Genomic DNA, 20,499 nt, shown 5'->3' with positions numbered 1-20,499 from the left:
AACTCTTACCTACATATGTTACATATGGGAAAAAAATTAAACAATTTCTCATTTTCCAAAATACCCCCTCAATCGGTTAACGACACCCCATCACAATTTTTTTTCTTTAATTGAATGACCCATGTTGCTTCCTTACCATGCAAAAAATGTTTGCTTTCGCATGGTAGAATCCATCTAACTATCAATATTACTCAATAATAATCCAAAATATTCTAATAATCAAATAGTATCGATTCACATAATTTAAGACACAAAATCTATTTAGCAAGAGAATTTATGTTCGATGATTCCTATTGTGTCTTTGGACTAATGACAGTCATGCATCATGAATGAGATTAGTCTTTGGTGAATTGGGGGACCCATATCCATGGTTGTCAAAATCGCGTTTCAAATCATAGAATCGTATGATTCTACGAATCCACGAAGCCTCAGTGAGTTAAAACGAGAGCAGAATCGAAATCGGAGTGGACTCTGTTGAGTTTGCACAAACTCGGGCTAGTTAAGGTAGACTCATGAGTCTGCGCTGAGTCTGCGGGTTTGCGAAAAACCCAAGACGACGTCATTTCATTTGCCCTTCATTTTGTGTCTTCCTAATTCATGGGCTTGTGCTACAGCTGCTTAATGGTTATTTTGTTTTCTTCCTCCTTGCGACACGTTCGGTGCCGGAGTGCAACGGTGAAGGTATCCTCCGCGAGACCACGAGTCCACACCAGTGAAGTTCAAGTGTGAGTGTGCAACGGTGAAGTTCGAGTACGACTGTGCGAGTTGTTTTTTTCAATTCCTTCATTACTTGACCAATGTCTATTTCTGTTTCTATGATTTTGTTTTGTTGTGCATCTTCAAGATTGATGTTCCCTGGCATTTGGCCTATGAGTTTTGTTAGTCATTTGGTGTGTTAACTAGTGTTTCTTGTTGTTACATTTTGGTATTGTGTTGGGTTGTTGGCTACTATTTTTGCAACTAAGAGACTAATTGATTATCATGTACTAGATTTTATCATCGTTGGGGTAATGGAAAGTTGCAGATTTCCCATATTTGTCAAAATTTCAATATTTTAATATTAATTAAGTAGAATGACATATGAGATATGAATAAATGATCTTTTGTCAGTTAAATTAATGTCTCTTGCATTTCTATAAATTGAAATTTGGAATCACTTGAGGTTGAGGGTCAAATGGTACTTTAATTCCAAGCTAAGTGAGTTGTTAACTTCTTACCACAGAGAAAAATAGAAACATGAAATTCTTCACAGCTGTCATTAGTGTTTTGTGTTTCAAGGTTGGCCAGATTTTCTAAGGGGTTGCTTTTGCTATTGGAGCTTCTATTCAGTTCCTATATGCCATATCAGTCATAGACAGGTATTGGCCTCAAAGGAAACTAGTCTTGGTAAATGACCGAAAATACTTCTTGTAGGCTTTGTGTATCAAGAAACATTGTGGGTCAAAAGGTAGACATTGACTTTGGATGTTAGTATGGTATGATTAAAGAATAATTGCCCATTGTTTTGTGGTTGGATATTAATTCCTTCTTGTTTTAGAACTAGAAAAAAAAAGGTGTTTTTTTTCCTCATATGCAAATGGTATGGGAATAGTAAGTTATTCTTAGTATGTTGGTTTATCTAAGACTAAAAGTCAACAATGCATCCCGATTTAGTTTTCTTCTTTATTGTATACAGTAAAAGTGGTAGTTGATTGGGATATTTTGTAGGGCAATATCACATTATCATTGTTACATAATGTCCTAGTTTGAATATATTAGAGTTGACCATGTTTAGTAAACATTAGAACCAATTTTCTGGTTGGTAACCATTGAAATTGAGATTATTTGATTTGCTTTTTTTGTATTGAATTATTGTTAAAATTTATTATTTTGATTTATTTTAGGGTGAAAATGTTTAGTTATGATTTCATATATAAGAATATTGATATATTTTTAAATTGAATAAATTCTTACAAGTTACGATTTGATTTTAGGAATTGAATTTACTGAACTTCCACCGGTTTATGTAAAATTACGAGTTTAATAACCTTGTCCATAATCTTTAATCTAGGTCCAACAAAAAAAGAGATTCCCAAAACGACACCGTATCACGCAATCATCTCATCAAAGCCCTCCCTCCACCGCGCTTCCGAACGCATCAAATCAATCATCACGCTCTTCTCTCTAGAGCTGCTGCGTTGCTAAAACGCACCGGTTTGTTCCTGTTCTCGTTCAAAAGAAAACTGACACAAGTGAGGCTTGGTGCATAAACAGCAATGGCAGAAAAACCCCAACCGGTTCGGGTTCTCTACTGCGGCGTGTGCAGTTTGCCCCCCGAATACTGCGAATTCGGATCCGATTTCGAGAAATGCAAACCCTGGTTGATCCAAAACGTCCCTGACCTATACCCTGATCTTCTCAAAGGTAACCTTTTTTTCTTTTTCTTTTTCTTTTGCTTAAGAAAACTTCTATATTCCCCAAATTTATTCTATTTTTATTTCGATCATTAGGATTTAATATTGATTTTTAAATGTGGATTATTATTTTTTTATTTTGCGCAGAAGAGAAGGAAGCTGATAAAGTTGCTGACAAACTACAAAGTACGGGTATATCTGGAGCTGGTGATGGAGCTGCTTCCTCAGGTTTTTTTTCTTTTTTTAAAAAAAATATATTTAATGTGAATGAATTGAAGAAGGTGGAAATTCCATAAATTCCAAAATTGATATTTTAGTGTGTTACAGTTTATTTAGATGAGTTGTTTGACATTCAAATGGCATGAATTTTCTGTGATCATTAGCTGGGACCGGGAGTGTGTTTGTATAAGTTGTAACCCTTATGGTGTATTATGATTTTTTGATGTTTTAGCACCGAAGCAAGAAGAGGTGAAGCGTCTTCCTGGTGGGAAGATAAAGAAAAAGGCATGTTTTGGAATTCTTTAACCCTCTCAAATGAATGTACGTGTTGTTTGATGCTGAATGTTATAATTCCCAGTCATTTGATGTGATCAGAGTGGTATTGCTTTTCAGGATAAGCAAGAGGTTGTTATTGAGAAGGTCGTACGTAACAAGCGAAAGTGCATCACCACTGTGAAGGGACTGGAACTTTTTGGTGAGCTATTTCTTTTATTCTCTTGGGTGTTATTTGGATATGTAGTGGCAAGTGGAATCTAAAGATGGGATGCAATAAACTTGTCATACCAGTTGGAAAATTTTCATTTTATAGGATGGAATGAGATAATAAAAAATAAATAGGTTTCTTCTGTTTCATTCCTTAAGAAATCCAGAACATGGCTACTAACATCTTTTCATTCTGTTATTATTACATAGGTGTGGTTTGGTGTTTAACTCGGCTTCGTTTATTGCATTTCAGGTGTCAAGCTCAGTGATGCTTCCAAGAAACTCGGGAAAAAGTTTGCTACTGGAGCCTCTGTTGTCAAGGTTTACTGATTTTTAGATGGTGTACATATAGTGCATGTTGTGACCCTTTTTCCTGGGAAATAACTTTTTTTTTCCTTTAAAAAACTTGATTAGTAAGTTACTAAATAAAACATTTTTGGACCTAAAATAAACTAATCCAAACCATAGTTGTCAATAGTGCCAAATAGCAGTGATATTGAGGAATTGTGTCATGGAGCAGCTTGAGCATGCTACAAAAATTGAATGTCATTGCAATTTGAAGTAGTGGAGTGGACAAAATCACAAAAATTGTGGCTGGAGCAGGTGCTATTGGAGTCGATCACAAAAAGCTTATTTTAGCCATGAAAGAGCATTGTTTAGAGCTGTTTTAGGAGGTCAATTCAGGATTTCCCCACCTCCTTTGAATAAGAACTGAAACCCTTCCGACGAACATCCATCCTTCTCCAGCAACATTTCCCAGCATTTTCTGACCTGCTGTAACAGTTGGCCTCCTCAACCTCTGCTGCCTCTGCTATCCATAGTTTCCAAATCATTCCTGAACCTCTTTGGCCGTTTTCTGGTGAACATGTCACTGTTTTTGGCCAACTGTGACCTCTGCTATCCTGCTTTGCTCTGTCCCTGTGTTCTTTTATTTTTTAATCTCTCTGAAACAGGTTTTTCATCTCACTGTCTTGTGCTCTCTTCTAAGTTCTACCCTTTAATTTTTCATTCTAATTGGTTCCTATAGCAGCTATCCTGCTGTAGCATTTTCAGGGTCAACCCCTCTGCATTGCTATTTGGGATTGACAACTATGATCCAAACACGCATTTATAGTTGTTTCATATATAGATATAATGTCTTATGCTATTGTGGATTAACTGGTGTCAGGGACCTACTGAGAAAGAACAAATTGATGTTCAAGGGGATATAGCTTATGATGTTGTGGAGTTCATTACAGATACATGGCCTGATGTGAGTAATTTTAATTGTTGGCTGTTTGGCATTGTAATGATGTAATCCGATTTAATATTTATGTATTTCTGGCAGCAGTGAGAGGAAGCAATTAAAAAGGAAAATTAGAGTTATCATGTTTCAGTAATATAATTTCCATTCTAATTTGCTGCTTCATTTGTGGGAGACTGATGGATATTTTAATTTGGTTCTAGAAACCCAGCAAGGAAATTTGTTGTTCAAATTGACAATCTATCTTTGACACCACCTTATATCATTTATCTAGGATACTACTGCTGCGAACATATTTAATGCATAACATTCATTTTCCTTTCCCCTTAGCAACCCTAGTTTCTTGGTAATCTTGGATTATGTTGACTCTATTAGTAGTGACAAACATGTTTGCACTGTAAACTCATTTAGAGAAACTACATGATATAGTCATATATTTTGTTTTCTGTACTGATGATGACTTTGATGATGAAAATGGAGTTTGTAAATAATAGCCGTAAAGATGCATCTGTCTTTCTATTAATGTCATTGACTAAGCTAGGCATGCATTTTGTTATTGAAGGAGTTGTTGATAGTGAGACAAGTCTCTAAACAAAATTGAACTAATCTTTAGTTAATACAATGAATCTTTTGAAATACATTTCATATGCTTTCTATGTTATGAATGATGAATAATTTCAAAACGGTGCCATGATGTCATCATCATAACTCCCCTCCTTCCCTGGCAAGAAAAGAAGGAAAAAACAGTTTGGGTTTATTCTATTTTCCTATTAAATTCAATTTTGCATGAGATTGAATAGAAATGCAAGTAAATACTTGACAATTTGACTAACCCTTTGTGATTTGGAAGAGAAAAAGTTTTGAAAATTTAAATGGAGAAAAAAGCTGGAGAAAATTGTTTCTAGAGGTTTTTTCCTTTCTATTTTTATTTTCTCTTCTATCAAACAAGGGGAAATTTTAAAATTTTCCCTCACTATTTCCTTTTTCTCCATCCAAACAATAGGGTAAAATCCACATAAAACATTTCCTATGCTCATCTTAGACAAGATGCGAGAAAGTATATGTGAAAGATTCGATTTAAATCTGAAGAGAAAATAAAGAGATAATTTAAAAAAGAATACAAACCATTCATAACAATGGAATACAATAAAACCAACTTTACATTGTTTTTTCTATGAACTATCTTTAGCTTGAAATGGATCATATGAGAAGCAACATGTAAATTTCAAAACCAGCTCCATAGTTTTCTAGTTTTGTTAATTTGGCTAACCCCACCACCTTAGTGCCTGTTTTAATATTCTCTTTAGGATTTTTGCTAGGAATGACTAAATTTTAAATGCTGATGCTAGTTTTTGTATCTTAAATATATTAGGATTTGGGTTTTTATGTTATATTAGTATGTGGGGAAATAAATATATATCTATAACTGGTTCTTGTCTAATTCATCCGTCTGTTGATCCAAATCTCTCTGTTTTATCTGTGTTATACATGTCACTGGTTCTTTATAACTGCGCAATTAGTTCCTTTTCCCCTAAGACATTAGAATTTTTATGATTGAAATCTACCTTCCTCTTGCAGGTTCCTGAAACAGCAATTTTCTTTATAGAAGATGGGAGAAAGGTCCCAGCTGCTTGATTTTGATATCCTGGCATTAAAACTAAGGACTGATTGCAAGACTCTGCTATATTACTGTAATCCCCCACCCCACTTTTTTCCCTTCTCATATCCCCCAAAAAAGAACATAGTGTGGCCATGGTGGACATCAACATATGTATTTTTAGTCGAACGATTATTTAATTAGTGGTGTGTAGAGGCAAAAAGAAGAAAGGTTCGTTTGCATCAATTTTGTATTCTCATCGAGGTTTTATTTCTTCAAAGGATGCTAATTTGTGGGAATAAGTCTCTGCTTGCATTAATTGCCAAGCTTAAATCTAGGGTTTAGTTAGTGTCTGAACATAAAACCAGAAATTAAACCAGAATTAGAGTGCTTGAATGGTTTATGTTTTGAGTTTAACATTATATATTCTCTGAAAAAATAGTTAATGGAATGTTAACAACTCACTTTCTAACAATCTTTTTAACATCCATTATGGGTTGAAATTTATTAAATATTATAATAATTATGAATGAGATTTATTAAATAAGAAGTGAAATGTAAAAAAAAATTGTAATTTCTAATAGATTTTAGCCTTAAAAAGATATAGTAAGAGTGTTACTAGTATTTTTTTTAGAGTTAAATGTGATAGAGCAAATGACAGAGATGTTGATGTTGCATAAACATTCAGGAAATTAACATGGAATGATTGATTTTAACATTGTTATGCAATTTTATAGTTCCTTTTAAACATGTGATTGTACACGGTTTTTACTATGTGATTTGTTCTTGCATCTGTGAAAGGAAACTAAATCTCTTCTGTGGGTATGCTTTGAATGGGAAAAAAATCCCAGCGTTTTCACACGTGTCTATGCAGTTTTAAATAATATGAATGACCTTAGCGCGCAAACATATTTTTGACCAAGATTCGGCAGAAAAACATGACAATGGTCAAGGAAATAAAGAAAAAAGGTGATGAGATGCACGGTAAACTAAGTGCAAGTTACAGTCGAGCTCCAACTAGGTCGAAGATTCCTAGATCATGTACCTATAATAATATAAATATAAATTCCATACTATCAAATATCAATGCAAGGAGGAAGTTATTAATGTTTAAAAATTTGTGCAACTTAAAGAATGTCGCATTGTCGCATGTCGTTTGCCATACATATTAATTATTCAAAAAAAAATTCACATTAATTTTTTCCTTGATCATAACATCTATCCATATTCATTCCAGCGTTACCAATTAAGGATTGTGGAAAATGGTAAAAAGCCAGTAATCTACAATATCATATGTAGCGGATAGCGTTCCACGCAAACAGCAAAAATGACTTACTATAGTTAAAATATATGATACATATAAACTATATATAAATTTCCCTCAAGAAATTAAAAAAAAAAACTTTATATGAATAAATAAAATGGCGATAACCCTAGCGGCTGTTTTATAAGTAGTTTCTCCAAATTTAACGTAAGTAACCTTATGCCTTCGCCGTAAGAAGTAACGCAAACTACAAAATTTTCAGTATGGGAATTGTAATTAATTGTACTTTATGAACTATAATCAGTTCAAACAAATCAGTATACAAGAAAAAAAGAACTAGCAACGGTTTATCAAGCCTTGCGGAACACCATACCATTACAAACAAACAAACAACACCCTAGCTAGCAGAATTCTCGTGTTCATGCAGCTGGTGGTGAAGGAATGAACTATTGGGGAAAATATTGGATCCAAGAGTTTCTTCTCTTCTCTTCTCTAGTTCTTAGTATCGTTTGAGCATATCCCTGTAACGTATAATAGAGTCAAGCCTTTGCAACCTCAGTTGCTGCCTAAACCTGTTGATGAAATCATCAGCCTTTGCATCCACCCCTTCTTCTTCAGTTTCCTCCGCCAACTCTCCACCACCGGTAACTTCGGATTCAGGCTCAAACGACAAGGAAGACTTAAGCCGCTGGAGGATCGAGGGAGCACGGGTTAGCTGTTGCTGTATCGAATCAGGCTTTTCCATCTCGACTTTACTAAAGCCAAGATTAAATGACCTGACTCGTTCCAGCAATGATATGGACGAAACCCGATCAAGCTGGGACGAGTCAAGTCTATGGACCAGGTCAGGTCTTTCGATCTCAAGATTTAAAGGCTTGACGTGGTCCAACAAAGATGAAGAAGGAAGCCGATCCAGCTGGGCCAGTTGGGGCAAGTCAGAATTATGGACCGGACCATGTCTTTCAATATTATCAATCTTATAAAACCCCAGGTTGAAAGACCTAACCCTGTCCAACAAGGACGAGGAGGGGACCTGGTCGAGTCTGAATTCATCCAGACGCTCGACTGGGTCCACAACTCTGTGAAACATTGTTGTTGTCGTCGTCATCATCCTTGTTGTTGGTTCATGTTTGTGATAACAAAGGTTAAAGGACGCAAGCCTTTCTAGCAAAGAAGGAGAACGGACGAGCTGGTGTTGTCTTTTGGTCGTGTTGGCGAAACGAGAGGAGATGGCGATGGTTCCAATGACGAGATTGATGAAAATGAATAGATTGGAGGGTGTGAGCCAACTTGCCATCACACCGTAAACTGAAGCTTCTGATGTTTCAATCATTTGTTCACTTTTTTCGGTTGTTGTTGAGATTGGTAGTGTGGGAATTAGGAAACTAGGAATTAATGGTATCTTGTTATTGTGGAGGTTGTGTTGTGTATAAATAGAAAGGAGTGCTAGTCTTTTGAGTGGAGTAATGGTTGACGTTTGTTTTCTTTCCTTCAGCCGTTTCTTTTTGGTCTGGCGGATTCATCATAAAAGCGTGTTGTTATTCTTTATTATGCTAACTAGTGGCGGACTTAGGTTCATTTGAGGGTGCACTTGCACCTCCTTATTTTTTTAAATTTATCAAATTTGTAAATAAAATTTTATATTTTTATATTTTATTTTATCTATATTTATATAATTGAATCCCTAATTTTATTTTTTATAATTTATATTCATTAACTTAGTATCTTGGATTCACCACTAATGTTAACGATCATCAGAATTATTTTTTTATTTTACTTGAATGACAACATTGCGTGACGTGTTATATATTTGAAAAAGATTGGTTTCTAGTTATCAACAAGTGGATAAACATGGTTTTGCCGAAGGGTGTATTATAATTCCCATTGGAAAAGTGAGATGCAAAATTCAAAAATGAGTTTGGACACTCTAATCTTTTTGAGTCGTTACGTATATAATATTTATTAATTTTATTAATAATTAATTTTTTTTATTAAAAATAATATGATTGGTTATTTTTAGTGAGATTTTTTTTAAATCACTTTTATTTTTTAAACATCAGACTTTAATTTGTTGAAAGAGATGGAATTTAATATCATTTAGATCAACATTTAATCCACACATGAAGAGAAAAAAAATATAAATATAATTATTGTCCACGTATCATTGTATTTACTCTGATAAAAGAATATCATTATATTTAATGCATAAAATCGCAGACACATTGCAAAGAGATATTATTATATCTTTCTATTATCTTATTAGTTTCTCTCTCTTTTCTATCTCCTTTTAGCACTCTAAAAATGGGACATTCAACCTTTTCTTGCTATTATAATTATAAAGGGGAAAACTTGATTTCTACCAAATTAGCTTTTACTTTATGTTTTTATTAAACATTTTTAGTTTTTTTATAGTAGAATATAAACACATGTTTCGTGCTACAGTTCGTCTATATTGAAGAGCTTCGTATTAACCAGCATTGCCTTAAAAATAAGAAAGAGAAAGAAAGATATATAGAGTAATATTATAATTAAGAAAAGAAAAACAAACAAAACAAAAAAGACAAGTGGTAGATGAACTTAAAATTCAAGGTTAAAAAAATGAGGGTTGATAGCAATTATCGTATGTAGTATTCTTAACCAAACTCTCCCAAGGAGTACGTCAAGTCAAGTTAGCTAGATTCAGGAGTGTATCTTTCTACTGTTGACTGAAAATTGATATTTTTGAAGTAAAATTGTTTGACATCATTAAGCATGTGAATCAATTAATAAGTTTTTGTTTTAATTTAATTAATAATCTCAAATTCATACTTTAAAAATATCATATTAAATACTTAAGGAGAATAATATCAGTTATAATAATAATAATTCTACTAACTTGAGCAATAATTATCAGTTATAGTATGCTTCATAAGTGCCCGGATTGTTTTTTAAAGAGGAAATAGCTCAAATAAATTAATATGTTATATCTTTTTATTAATTTCTTTAATATTTTATAAAGTAAGTATTAAATGAAAAATAATATTTAGGATATAAAATATATTTTATTATTTTAAATTTTAAGAAAAGAATTTATGAACATTGCAAGAAAATATAAAATTATTCTTTCATATTTTGTTTTAATTAGTGCAGGAGGATCTGACAATTAATTACTCCAAAAAATTGTGACGCAAAGGTTGGTGAAATGCATACCTAATTAGCCTTTGATTATTCATCAGGATTTGTTTTTATTAGGGTGAGATTAAACATTGGTACATACTACTAGTATTATTTATTTATTGTTGACCATATTTCAACCACTCTTTTGAGTCTTCTGCTTCAAACTATTTTAGTTTATTTTTACAATCAATCAAACATTTTTTTACAGTATACATTCAACAAACATCCTCATCTGAATTCTAACCCTAATATTATCGTACGGAGAACGCTAACAAGTTCTTAGGAAGACTTTTCAAGAAACTTAAAGTAATTTTTTATTAAAAGATTAAAAATTGTGTTGTTTATAATTTTTTATATTCTCCTATTTTATATTAAATATTTTTTTAATTTTTAATTAATATTATAAAAATATTGGTTAACAATATCCTTATAACATATGTGTATTTTATTAATTATTTTTCATGACTTCGTAGCTATCCATTTGTAATTCTTAAGGAATACTGATTCTAGAGCATTCATTGTCACTTTTATTCCTTGCAGACAATTCTGACTGCAACAATATATGTTTGAATACTGTTTGCATGATTGATTTGAACTTTCGGTATCCAGTTTTCTGTCATTATATACCATTAATTAAGAAATCAACTAGCTAGACATAAATTTCTTGAGCGTTATACTCATGGTACTAGTAGAAGAAATATCTTTGACAATGATTTTTGGAAATATTTGATGTGGATTTTGAATCGTTTTTAAAATCTTAAAAAGTTAAGATTTTTTACTAATGATTTTTTAAAAATGATTTTAGAAGGATACAATTTTCAAGATGATTTTATTTTGAAATCATCTTTATTTTTTTTAATTAAAAATTTTAAGACGATATTTTTAAAAATTATCATAAAAATAATTTTTAAAAAAAATAAAAAATAAGTATTTTAAGAAGATTTTTAGTAATATACTACTTATCATAATGCAATTGATTTCTAAGCACTACAGGTTCAATTTTCTAGCTAATGGACATGGGCATTGACCATCTACATGTTCCTGGAAATTTCTACTTGAAAGTTTGGTGGCATTGTGAGGTATTTCAAATAGAATTTTATTTTTCGTATAACATTTATATAATTTTTTCTCTCTCATATTTATTATCTTATTTTATTTTTTTCATATATATATATATGTGGGTGTACATTATCAAAATTTTATAAAATTTGTAACCTACACTCACTATATTCCAATCGCAAGTAACCTTAATTTATTTATAATAAATAAACGTCATTTTTTTACAGTAACAAATAAACGTTATTTTAAGAAGAATATACCGTCGTTGCCATGCCTTGAACCATCTTTTTTAGATCATTTTTGCATAGATAGATCCATCTTCGTGGCGGCTATGAGATTTAGTTTCTTTGGTAGAAAATCAACCCACGTGATGCTAGTGTTCAACATGCATCATTAACACGTAGCCACGTGTTGCTTGTTTAAATTATAATATAGCATGATATAAATGTATGTATGTATGTACAAGATGTAATGGGTTTAAATTCATTGAATTGAAAACATTCCATGTCGTCAAAATGAAAAATTGTAATTATACAGATTGCTCATATAAATAATTGTTTATAGTAAATTTTGTTTAAAACAATTGTATATAGTAAATAATACTAACATTTTACTCTATAGTTAATTTATTAAATTTATCATGTAACAATTTTTTATTTTAAATAAGAGTTTAGTAATTTTAATTCTGAAAATATTCTTTCAAAGGTAGCTACTGTATAACTATTGCAATTTATTAATAATATTTTATATATAATACATACACTTAAAAAAATACTATTTTTGTTCTTAAATATAAGACTTTTTAAAAATTTATTTATCTTTTTTTATAAGATATTTTTTTACCAATTTATAAGATTTTTTTTAGTTGTCTTTTTCATTAATTATTTTTTACTAAAATACTCTTAAGAACATCTCCAATAAAATGCTTACATGAGTTGTTTAATTTTAAGTAACGTTGTTTAAGTTTTTTTTTTCTTTCACTGGAGCTTATGATATGAAATTGCTTGCTTATATAAGTATTGTTATTTATATAAGTAATTGTTGCTTAATAATATTATATCATAAATAAGAGACTTTCAAGCATCATAAGATCCACAAAATTAATTTAAGTACTCATTTTCGTAATCTTAGTATTAGAGTAAAATTTTAAAAAATACTTAAATTTATATGACATTGAAAGACCCACAAAGTTATGATAAGCAATTATGTATTATAGATGCTTTAAAAGCATATCCAATAAGAGTGCTTACATGAGTTGTTTAATTTTTAAGTAGATTGCTTAATCTTTTTATTTTTCACTAGAGCAAATGACATAGTGTTACTTATATAAGCATAGTTGCTTATATAAGCAACCATTACTTAACAAATTTATACATAAATAGAATATTTTTTAAGTATTATAGGACTCACAAAATTAAATTAACCACTCATTTCAATAACCTTAACATTATAATGAATTTTATGTAAAGAATTTAAATTTATGTGAAATTGTAAGGTCCACATAATTATGATAACAACCCATCTAAACAATTATCCATTGTAGATGCTCTAATTACTTTATGATAAATGCTATAAATTACTACTAATAAGATAAATTTATTCTCTCTATTATGAGGATTGAAAAAGATGACTAATTAATTAGGTAGAAAGTAATTGATGAAAAGAGTGAGATGATGTGTCTCAATAATTTTAAGAATAATTTTGATAAAATTATTAACAAATTAATTTAATGTTATTAAATAAATTAGGACTTATTTGAATACAAGTCATAAGTGTTTTTAAGAGCTTTTATAGAACTTTTTCCTATAGAAAAACCTTTAAAATGCATTTCTATCTTTATATCCAAATAAGTTCAATCATAATCAACTTTCATATCGTTATGAAAGTTAAAAGACTCATATATTTTAAGATATGAAGGTAATATATTCTATTTATATATAGTTTAATATTTTTATTAGAGTATCAATTTCTTTTTTTTCTTTTTAACACTTCTCTCAATACCTTTTTATGGTGAAAATAAATGAAGATAATCAACATCATATCTAAATTTGTTTCCAAAATTAAGATAATATTTTTCAATTCATACTCACCTATTTTTTTTTGGATTCAAATTAATAAAAAAATTATGTGGTAAAAATGATCCCAATCAAGTGTCAAGTCAATAAAAAGATCTATTATGGCAGAAAAAAAATTCAATATGAAGAGTGTTCCCTTCCAATAAATTTGAAGAGGAAATATTAAATTTTTTATTATATAAATATAGTATTTATATTTTAAATTTATTGTAACGAATATGCGCTAAGAATTAAGAGAACTTGAAGTCCAAAAAAAAGAAGAAAATACTAGACCACATATACAAATAAAATTGAAAGTGGGGTAAGATCATGAGATGTGGGGTTAGAACTTACCCTTCCCAAATACTTGCTAAATTGAAAGTGGCCATAGGCCTGGCTAAAGCCCAGATTATGACTTAACATTATTTTGGCAATTGCTTCCTGCACCCTCAAAAACCCAAACATAACAATACCCTCTCTGTCCAACCACCCCACACCACGTGCAACCTATGCCCCACCTCCATGCAACCACCCAACACCATCACTACACACAAAAAACCACCATCGAACGCCGTCATCAATCACTATGGTGCAAGAAAGAAGTCACACATGGCATCAAAGACATGAGAAAGGTGTAAAACACAACTACACTCCTGAAATCCCTTTTTAGAATAGTGAATTTTATTTTTAACATTTTGAAAAGGTATTTCTAGAATGGTAAAATGCCAATTGCAAAAACACCTTTCCAAAATGTTAAAAATATTTCAGTATTTTGGGAAAGGGATTTATGGGATTACATTAGCACCATTTTGGAAACTCTTTTCTGAAATGTTAAAAACATAATATTGGAAACTCTTTCTAGAATAGTGAATTTTTTTAACATTCTAGAAATGTGTTTTCAGAATTATGGCATAATTAGGAAAACCCCTTTTCTAGAATGATAAACTCCCACATTCAAGAAACACCTTTCTAGAATGTTTAAAAAACTCACTATTCCAAAAAAAAGGGTTTTCAAAATGTTGTCGGATTTTACATCTTCATCAAGTTCCTAACCTTTGAATATGACTATGTTGTTGCCATTGAGTTCCAAGACGAGGCAATTGTTGAAGTTGTTGATCCTTTTGCTGTGAAAGCCCTCGGACCCAGCGGTGGAGCAGGGGCAGCAGAGCTTCTTCGGCATTGGGTGTCGATGAAGAAGATGAGGGGTATTTTTGTCCTTAAGGGGTGAAGGAAGGAAAATAGGGGTGAAGGAAGTAAATGCCCATTTTTCAACAAAGAGATCCACTACTCATCTTTCATATATAGTTGTTTGGGCTAAGCTTTTTTTCGGCTGAAAATAACTTGTGATGTTTCATTCACGATCGTAAATATGCAATTTACAGCACTAATCCGAATTATGCAATTAGAGCAATGGTATTTGGACAACCTAACAATAACAATACCGTATTGACATCTTTTATTTTTCTCTATTTCTTACTTTTTTTTCTTAATCATATCAATAATTTATCTCTTATCTTTCCTCATCTCTCTTAAGGTGCCTACATCCTAAAAAGGCTGTGCAAATATATTTACCCATGCAATTAATATGGTCCATCTACTCTTAACAAAACACACACGATGCCAACGATTGAGATGTATCGATAATATAAAAAATCATACTCTGTTGTAGTCGACCTATCACCTTTCATTTCTAATAACTCCTTACGCCTCTAATGTGTATATATAAATGAATATGATAATGAAAACAAAATACTGTACATATTACTTCCTTAAAATATAGTTTTTCTTACTTATTCTCTTGAATTTTTCTTTTACCATTATAACTCATCCGAAATTCAGTTTTAGATTAATAAGGTTATTGTTTGAGTTAAATCAGATGAACGTACAATAAACCACCGAACAAATAGATCATTTGGTAGGAACTGAGGATCACAAAAAAAAAGGGTGGTAGCTAGGAATTGATTTACCTAATCAATAGTTTCAAATTCAAGTACCGAAAATGTAGCTATATAGCTATATTAAAATTCAACAGAGAGAATATATATATATATATATATATATATATATATATACTTGTTATTTGTTAACACTTGTGGCCTAGGTAAAAAAAAAACACATACAGAATCACTTGATACATGTAAATACATGTAAAATCACGTGAACTTATCACTTGCGAAATGCTAATGAAGAATCACTTTATAAGGCTAGGGAATGCTTTAGGATTCTGTTGAAGAGATGCCCAAACTATTACTTAGATGGCCTGCATCATATATGTAGATATTTGTAAGTAGTTTGCAGCCTATCATCAAACTAATGTTAGATGCTTCATATTTAAATCATTAATGCATACTACTTGGTTGAATTTAAAACATAATTCCGTAATAAATATATAAAATCATAAATATGCATAAAAGAATACACATGTTCTAAAATGTTAATGTTTCATTTTTTTAAATACGATTTAAATAATATTATGCACATGTACTGATGTACGTAAAAACTTTTAAGATGCAAGACACCATTGAGCTGCTGGGGCCCTAACTATACATAGTTTAATATATTTCATATAGGTTTCTTCGGAATTCAGCTTTGTAGGAAGGAGCCAACTCAACAACCATGAGAATGTTCCTCAAAAGCGCGTTTTTCAGCCTTAGCAAAAGGGAAGATCCTAAAGCTATGTTTCTAATATAAGAATTCTATGAAAAAAATGAGTTAACAACTCATTTTCGGTCGATCTTGCACATGGTTTGAAGCATTGGATGAAACTCTTATATTGGTCCCCTTCTTCCTTTGCTAACATGATGTTGGAAAAAAAGTGCATTAGGTTGAGCTTCCTAGAGATAAAGGCAATGCGAATTGATGGTTATCAAAGAAGTATATGCTAAAACAGTAATAATTAATGGATATATTGTTCCAAAGGAGAAAAAATAGGGTGGACAAAAGGAGTAAGAGGGTGGAGTGAGTAACAAGAAAAACAAAGAGATGCCAAGAAAATAACACTTTTTTTTTTCATGTGTCATAGATTATACCTGTTTTTTTAACTCAAAAATTAATATTGTTCACGGTAGGTGAATATCACTAATTCAAAAAAATTCTACACATAATAAAAATTAAATATAAATTTTTTTATTAAATAAATCATCCTCACTTATCACTCATCACTCATATGAAATAACACATTTTGAAATGAAACATGCACGCTGTTACCACATTCTACTTAGAATTTTATTCCTTTTGAACTACGAATTGAAGTTTGAAAAGTACTTGTATATTTTTTTTCTGGGAAAGTAGGGACTTGAAAATTAAGAAAATAAAAATAAAGAGTATTTTCAAAGACTAAGTGGACCATATTGTGTGTGTACGTGGTTATATTCTTCGCTGCTTGTCCATTTCTACATACCACGTGACATTTTTTTTTTTCTGATTTGCATAATGGGATTGATGACGTGCAATTTGAGAATGATCTTTTGTATGAGATTATACTATTGAATGAGGTCCCAGTTAACTCTTTTATACTTCATAGTTTTGGATTTGTTCCACTTTGTGTGTTGTGAGCCACCACATACTTTGTGTAGATTAATTAGCAGGCAATTCTTGTTTGTTGACTTCATGGTCTAGAGTGACATCAATACCATTTTGATACGTGAAGGAGGCCGTTGGTGGTTGTGAAGAATGTTAGGTAGTTTTCACTATCTTGGCATTCTTGGGCAATGGTGTAAATTTAACTAGTTCAAGGTATCACTGGTCAAAATTTAAAAGTATTTGAAATTGTAATGATAATTATACTAAGAAAATGTTAATCTTCTAATAAATTAATGGTGTGTTTCTTTTACTTTTAGAATAATTTTTTTTAGAGAAATAATATATTTTAATTGTGACTTATTAATTTTATAATAGGTTCAAAGGATTGAAACTTGTAAAAATATCTCAAAATTTAACTGGTGAGTCAAATATTCTAATTATGATAATCATAAAAAAAATTATTTTTTCTATTGGTCCTAGATAGTTTAAATAAGTTTTAAATTTGAATTTTTGTAAATAAAAAAAATAGTTGAGAAAAAAGAAGTTATTAAAGATAAAGATGGTTAATCTTATTTTAATGAAAGAATTATAATTGAAATTAATTTCGACACATAATAATTATATTTAATAATTCAAATTCAATTTATCTCGTTTTAAAACAAAAGCACACTAAGATAAGTGTCAACTGAACTAATTGTTGGCTTATAAAAGTGAGTTTTGATATACTCCAAAATCATGCATTCTTAAAACATTCCATATAGCTGAAGTACATTCAAGGGGAAAAGTATTCATTTTCATTCTCTTGGAGCAAGACGCCTTTAAATTTCAAAAAAGAATAATTGTTTTTCAAGCTTCGATGATGGATAATCTTCATGATAAATGTTGAAATATTTATTTAAATAAAAGTAATTGCAAAAATTGAGAACGAAACTTTACATTTTATATAAAAGAACATCCAATCGATCAAAAAAGGAATTTTGGGTCCAAAAACTTACTTTTAGGTCTTGTATTATGCTGTCTTTAAGTAACAAAAAAGCCTCCTATATGTACCTCCATTTTCAATTGCCATATGCAACTTCAAAATGAGTTGTCATCAAATAGTGTCCCTAATTAATGAGCCTTGCTTTTGTCAGCTCGAAACCGCATCTGGGCACTGAGTTCCACTCACATAAATTAATGCTTTGGAGTGACAAGTTTTAAAAAGAAAATGTGTAATATCATGAGTTTATTACATATGTACCCCACCTAATTCTAAAAACCCAGATAAAATTATTTTAATTTAATTAATGATTGAATTATTTTAAATTTGAATTTGATAGGTAATTGTTTTAAATATTTATAAAGAAATTTTATTGTTTATGATAATCTTATATAGCTTAAAAACAATTATTTAATTATTATAAAAGATAGATGTGATCCAAACTTAAAAAAATAAATATGTTTCCTACCCCTTTCAATATTGTTATGTTGCAATGGTGCATGTGGACCGCAGAAGATTGTGCACCCACCACCACCACCATCATCATCTTGAGGCCATTGTCTTTGCACTACAATCCAAGAAAACTATCACTCACTTCTGACCAACCAATCTACACCACCCTGGCCAAGATGCTCTTATTTCACTCTTTTTTGACCCTCCACTCTATGAGATTAATGTGTGTCTCTCTCATGATGCACCACTTTGTTTCTTTTCATATAGTACCATCAATAACAAATGACAATGCTCTTGTCTTCTTTCAGTCCACTTTTTTTTCTCTTTTTTTTTCAATTTGTTTTCTTTTCTTGGTTGATTTTCATATGACACCTCACAAGAATGCGTGGTTTGGGGACAGGAATTTATTGCACTGATTCCCTTATCAGAAGCTTGCTTTCTTTTTCTTTTGAAAAAAAAAGTTTGGAAAAGCAAAGATTATATCTTATTTGGAAATCGGAACGGAACATATCACCTTGATCATAATTTACGTTAATGTTTGTAAACCATCCATTAAATGAAAATTGGTCGCAAAAATAAATATAAAACTTGAATTCATTTTATGACGTGTAGATTTTTTTGTTTTAAAAAAGTTACAATACATCACCAATAGAAGTTATATAACGCTCCTTAAAAAAAGTTATATAGCGTTAAAAAACATTTATATATCATTATGTGATTTAAAAACTTTATAATTGTAATCTTTACCGGACCAAATCCCTTAATATGATAACCTCATCGAATTAGCCAAGAAAGGTTTGTGTCATGAATTTCAATTGCGGTGCTCGATAAAAGTAAACGGGCAAATAGTTAGGCAATAATCAACTTGAAAGGGTCATTGGATGGTGAAACATGAGCTACCAATTGAGATGGGGGAAAAAAAATCACACTCCTAAACAGAAAATTCATAATCAACCCCAAAAAAGTTCATATTTGCAGCCTAAACTCGTTATAGATTGAAAATTGATAAATTGATGAGTATTTGCAATTCAATAAATAGATTTTTCTCTGTCTTCTTATTAACAGGACCAGAATAGATAAAAATAAAGTATTCATATATGAGAATATTCACAATTTAAAGTTAACTAAATATCCATACCTATATATAAAATAAGTTGCTCTAAATTATTTATGATTTAAATACAGGATTCAAAGTTATAAATTTTTTATTTCTTAAAAATTAAATTTTAAAAAACAGGCATGGATACTCATGAATATTTATAAATTTTATAGATACTTAATAAATATTCGTGTGAAAAAAAAAAAAAGATTTCTACATGTATCTGGCCCATTCTCAACTGCCATAAAACCCGTAATGGGGTAACTGCTGTTGTCTGATTTTTTTCGTATCATCTCAGGAATTGATTAAAATGGTCCTAAAGTAAAGTTCAGTTTTTTGTCCATTACATGGAATCTCATGGTGGCCATATTTTTCGCCTTATCTCCAATGTCCTCTTGACCACACTATCTTAACTTGTTAAAAATAAATAAAAATTCAGTGTTGAATGAATGTGTGGGATGGAGATGAATTAGTCCCTTATTATAGCAAATCCATGTGATTCAAACCCTGTCCTTACAAATCTGTTTACACAATAATATTAGTTGGACACTGGATCCTTTACCTTTTTTCCTAAACCACCTACTAATTTAAAATTTAACTTGGTAAGTTTTACCTAATTGATGACCATTTATTGTATGTTGCAGAAGTCAATTAAGCATTAATTAACATGAGATCATGTGAAGGAGATTCAAGTGGGATCAGAGCAAGATTTTGCCACATGGCACACCTTATTATTGTTATCATCATCATCAAATCAATAAATCAATTTCTCAATATGGCCAACAAGGGAAGAGGAAAAGCAACTAGGCAACCTCCATTGAAACCGAAATCAAAGTAAAGTTTGGTAATTATCCTCTGTTGACAACAACACTTAAAATCTGACTTTCATTTCCCACTGAATAATTAAAATTGGTAAACAAAAAAATTAAGTACACATTTTTCTTAAATACAAAAAAAAAAATATAAAACTGTTCTGTT

The 20,499-nt window shown here is 30.8% G+C and overlaps 2 protein-coding genes across 3 annotated transcripts; one reads left to right on the top strand and one right to left on the bottom strand.

Annotated features, from left to right (window-relative positions):
* Positions 1 to 2,041: 2,041 nt before the first annotated feature.
* LOC100780198 (translation machinery-associated protein 22) lies at positions 2,042 to 6,237 on the top strand. Of its 2 annotated transcripts, none has more exons than XM_003533706.5 (7): positions 2,042 to 2,403; positions 2,541 to 2,621; positions 2,845 to 2,897; positions 3,006 to 3,087; positions 3,349 to 3,416; positions 4,264 to 4,347; positions 5,917 to 6,237. In XM_003533706.5, exons 1-7 carry the CDS (start codon positions 2,256 to 2,258, stop codon positions 5,971 to 5,973), a joined length of 573 nt encoding a protein of 190 aa, XP_003533754.1. In that variant the 5' UTR covers positions 2,042 to 2,255; the 3' UTR covers positions 5,974 to 6,237. The 2 variants fall into 2 exon arrangements, with proteins under 2 accessions (XP_003533754.1, XP_006587009.1); XM_006586946.4 differs by having other exon boundaries at positions 2,055 to 2,403; positions 2,544 to 2,621.
* A 1,210-nt stretch (positions 6,238 to 7,447) lies between these two features.
* Positions 7,448 to 8,808, bottom strand: LOC100781094 (pathogen-associated molecular patterns-induced protein A70). Its single transcript, XM_003533708.5, has one exon. The coding sequence runs from the start codon at positions 8,530 to 8,532 to the stop codon at positions 7,699 to 7,701; it is 834 nt and encodes a 277-aa protein (XP_003533756.1). The 5' UTR covers positions 8,533 to 8,808; the 3' UTR covers positions 7,448 to 7,698.
* Between the last annotated feature and the right edge of the window lie 11,691 nt (positions 8,809 to 20,499).

This window comes from Glycine max, chromosome 9, assembly GCF_000004515.6.
Source record: "Glycine max cultivar Williams 82 chromosome 9, Glycine_max_v4.0, whole genome shotgun sequence".
Lineage (NCBI taxonomy): Eukaryota > Viridiplantae > Streptophyta > Magnoliopsida > Fabales > Fabaceae > Glycine > Glycine max.
Note: the sequence above shows the minus strand (reverse complement) of the source record. Positions and strands in the feature narration are given on the sequence as shown.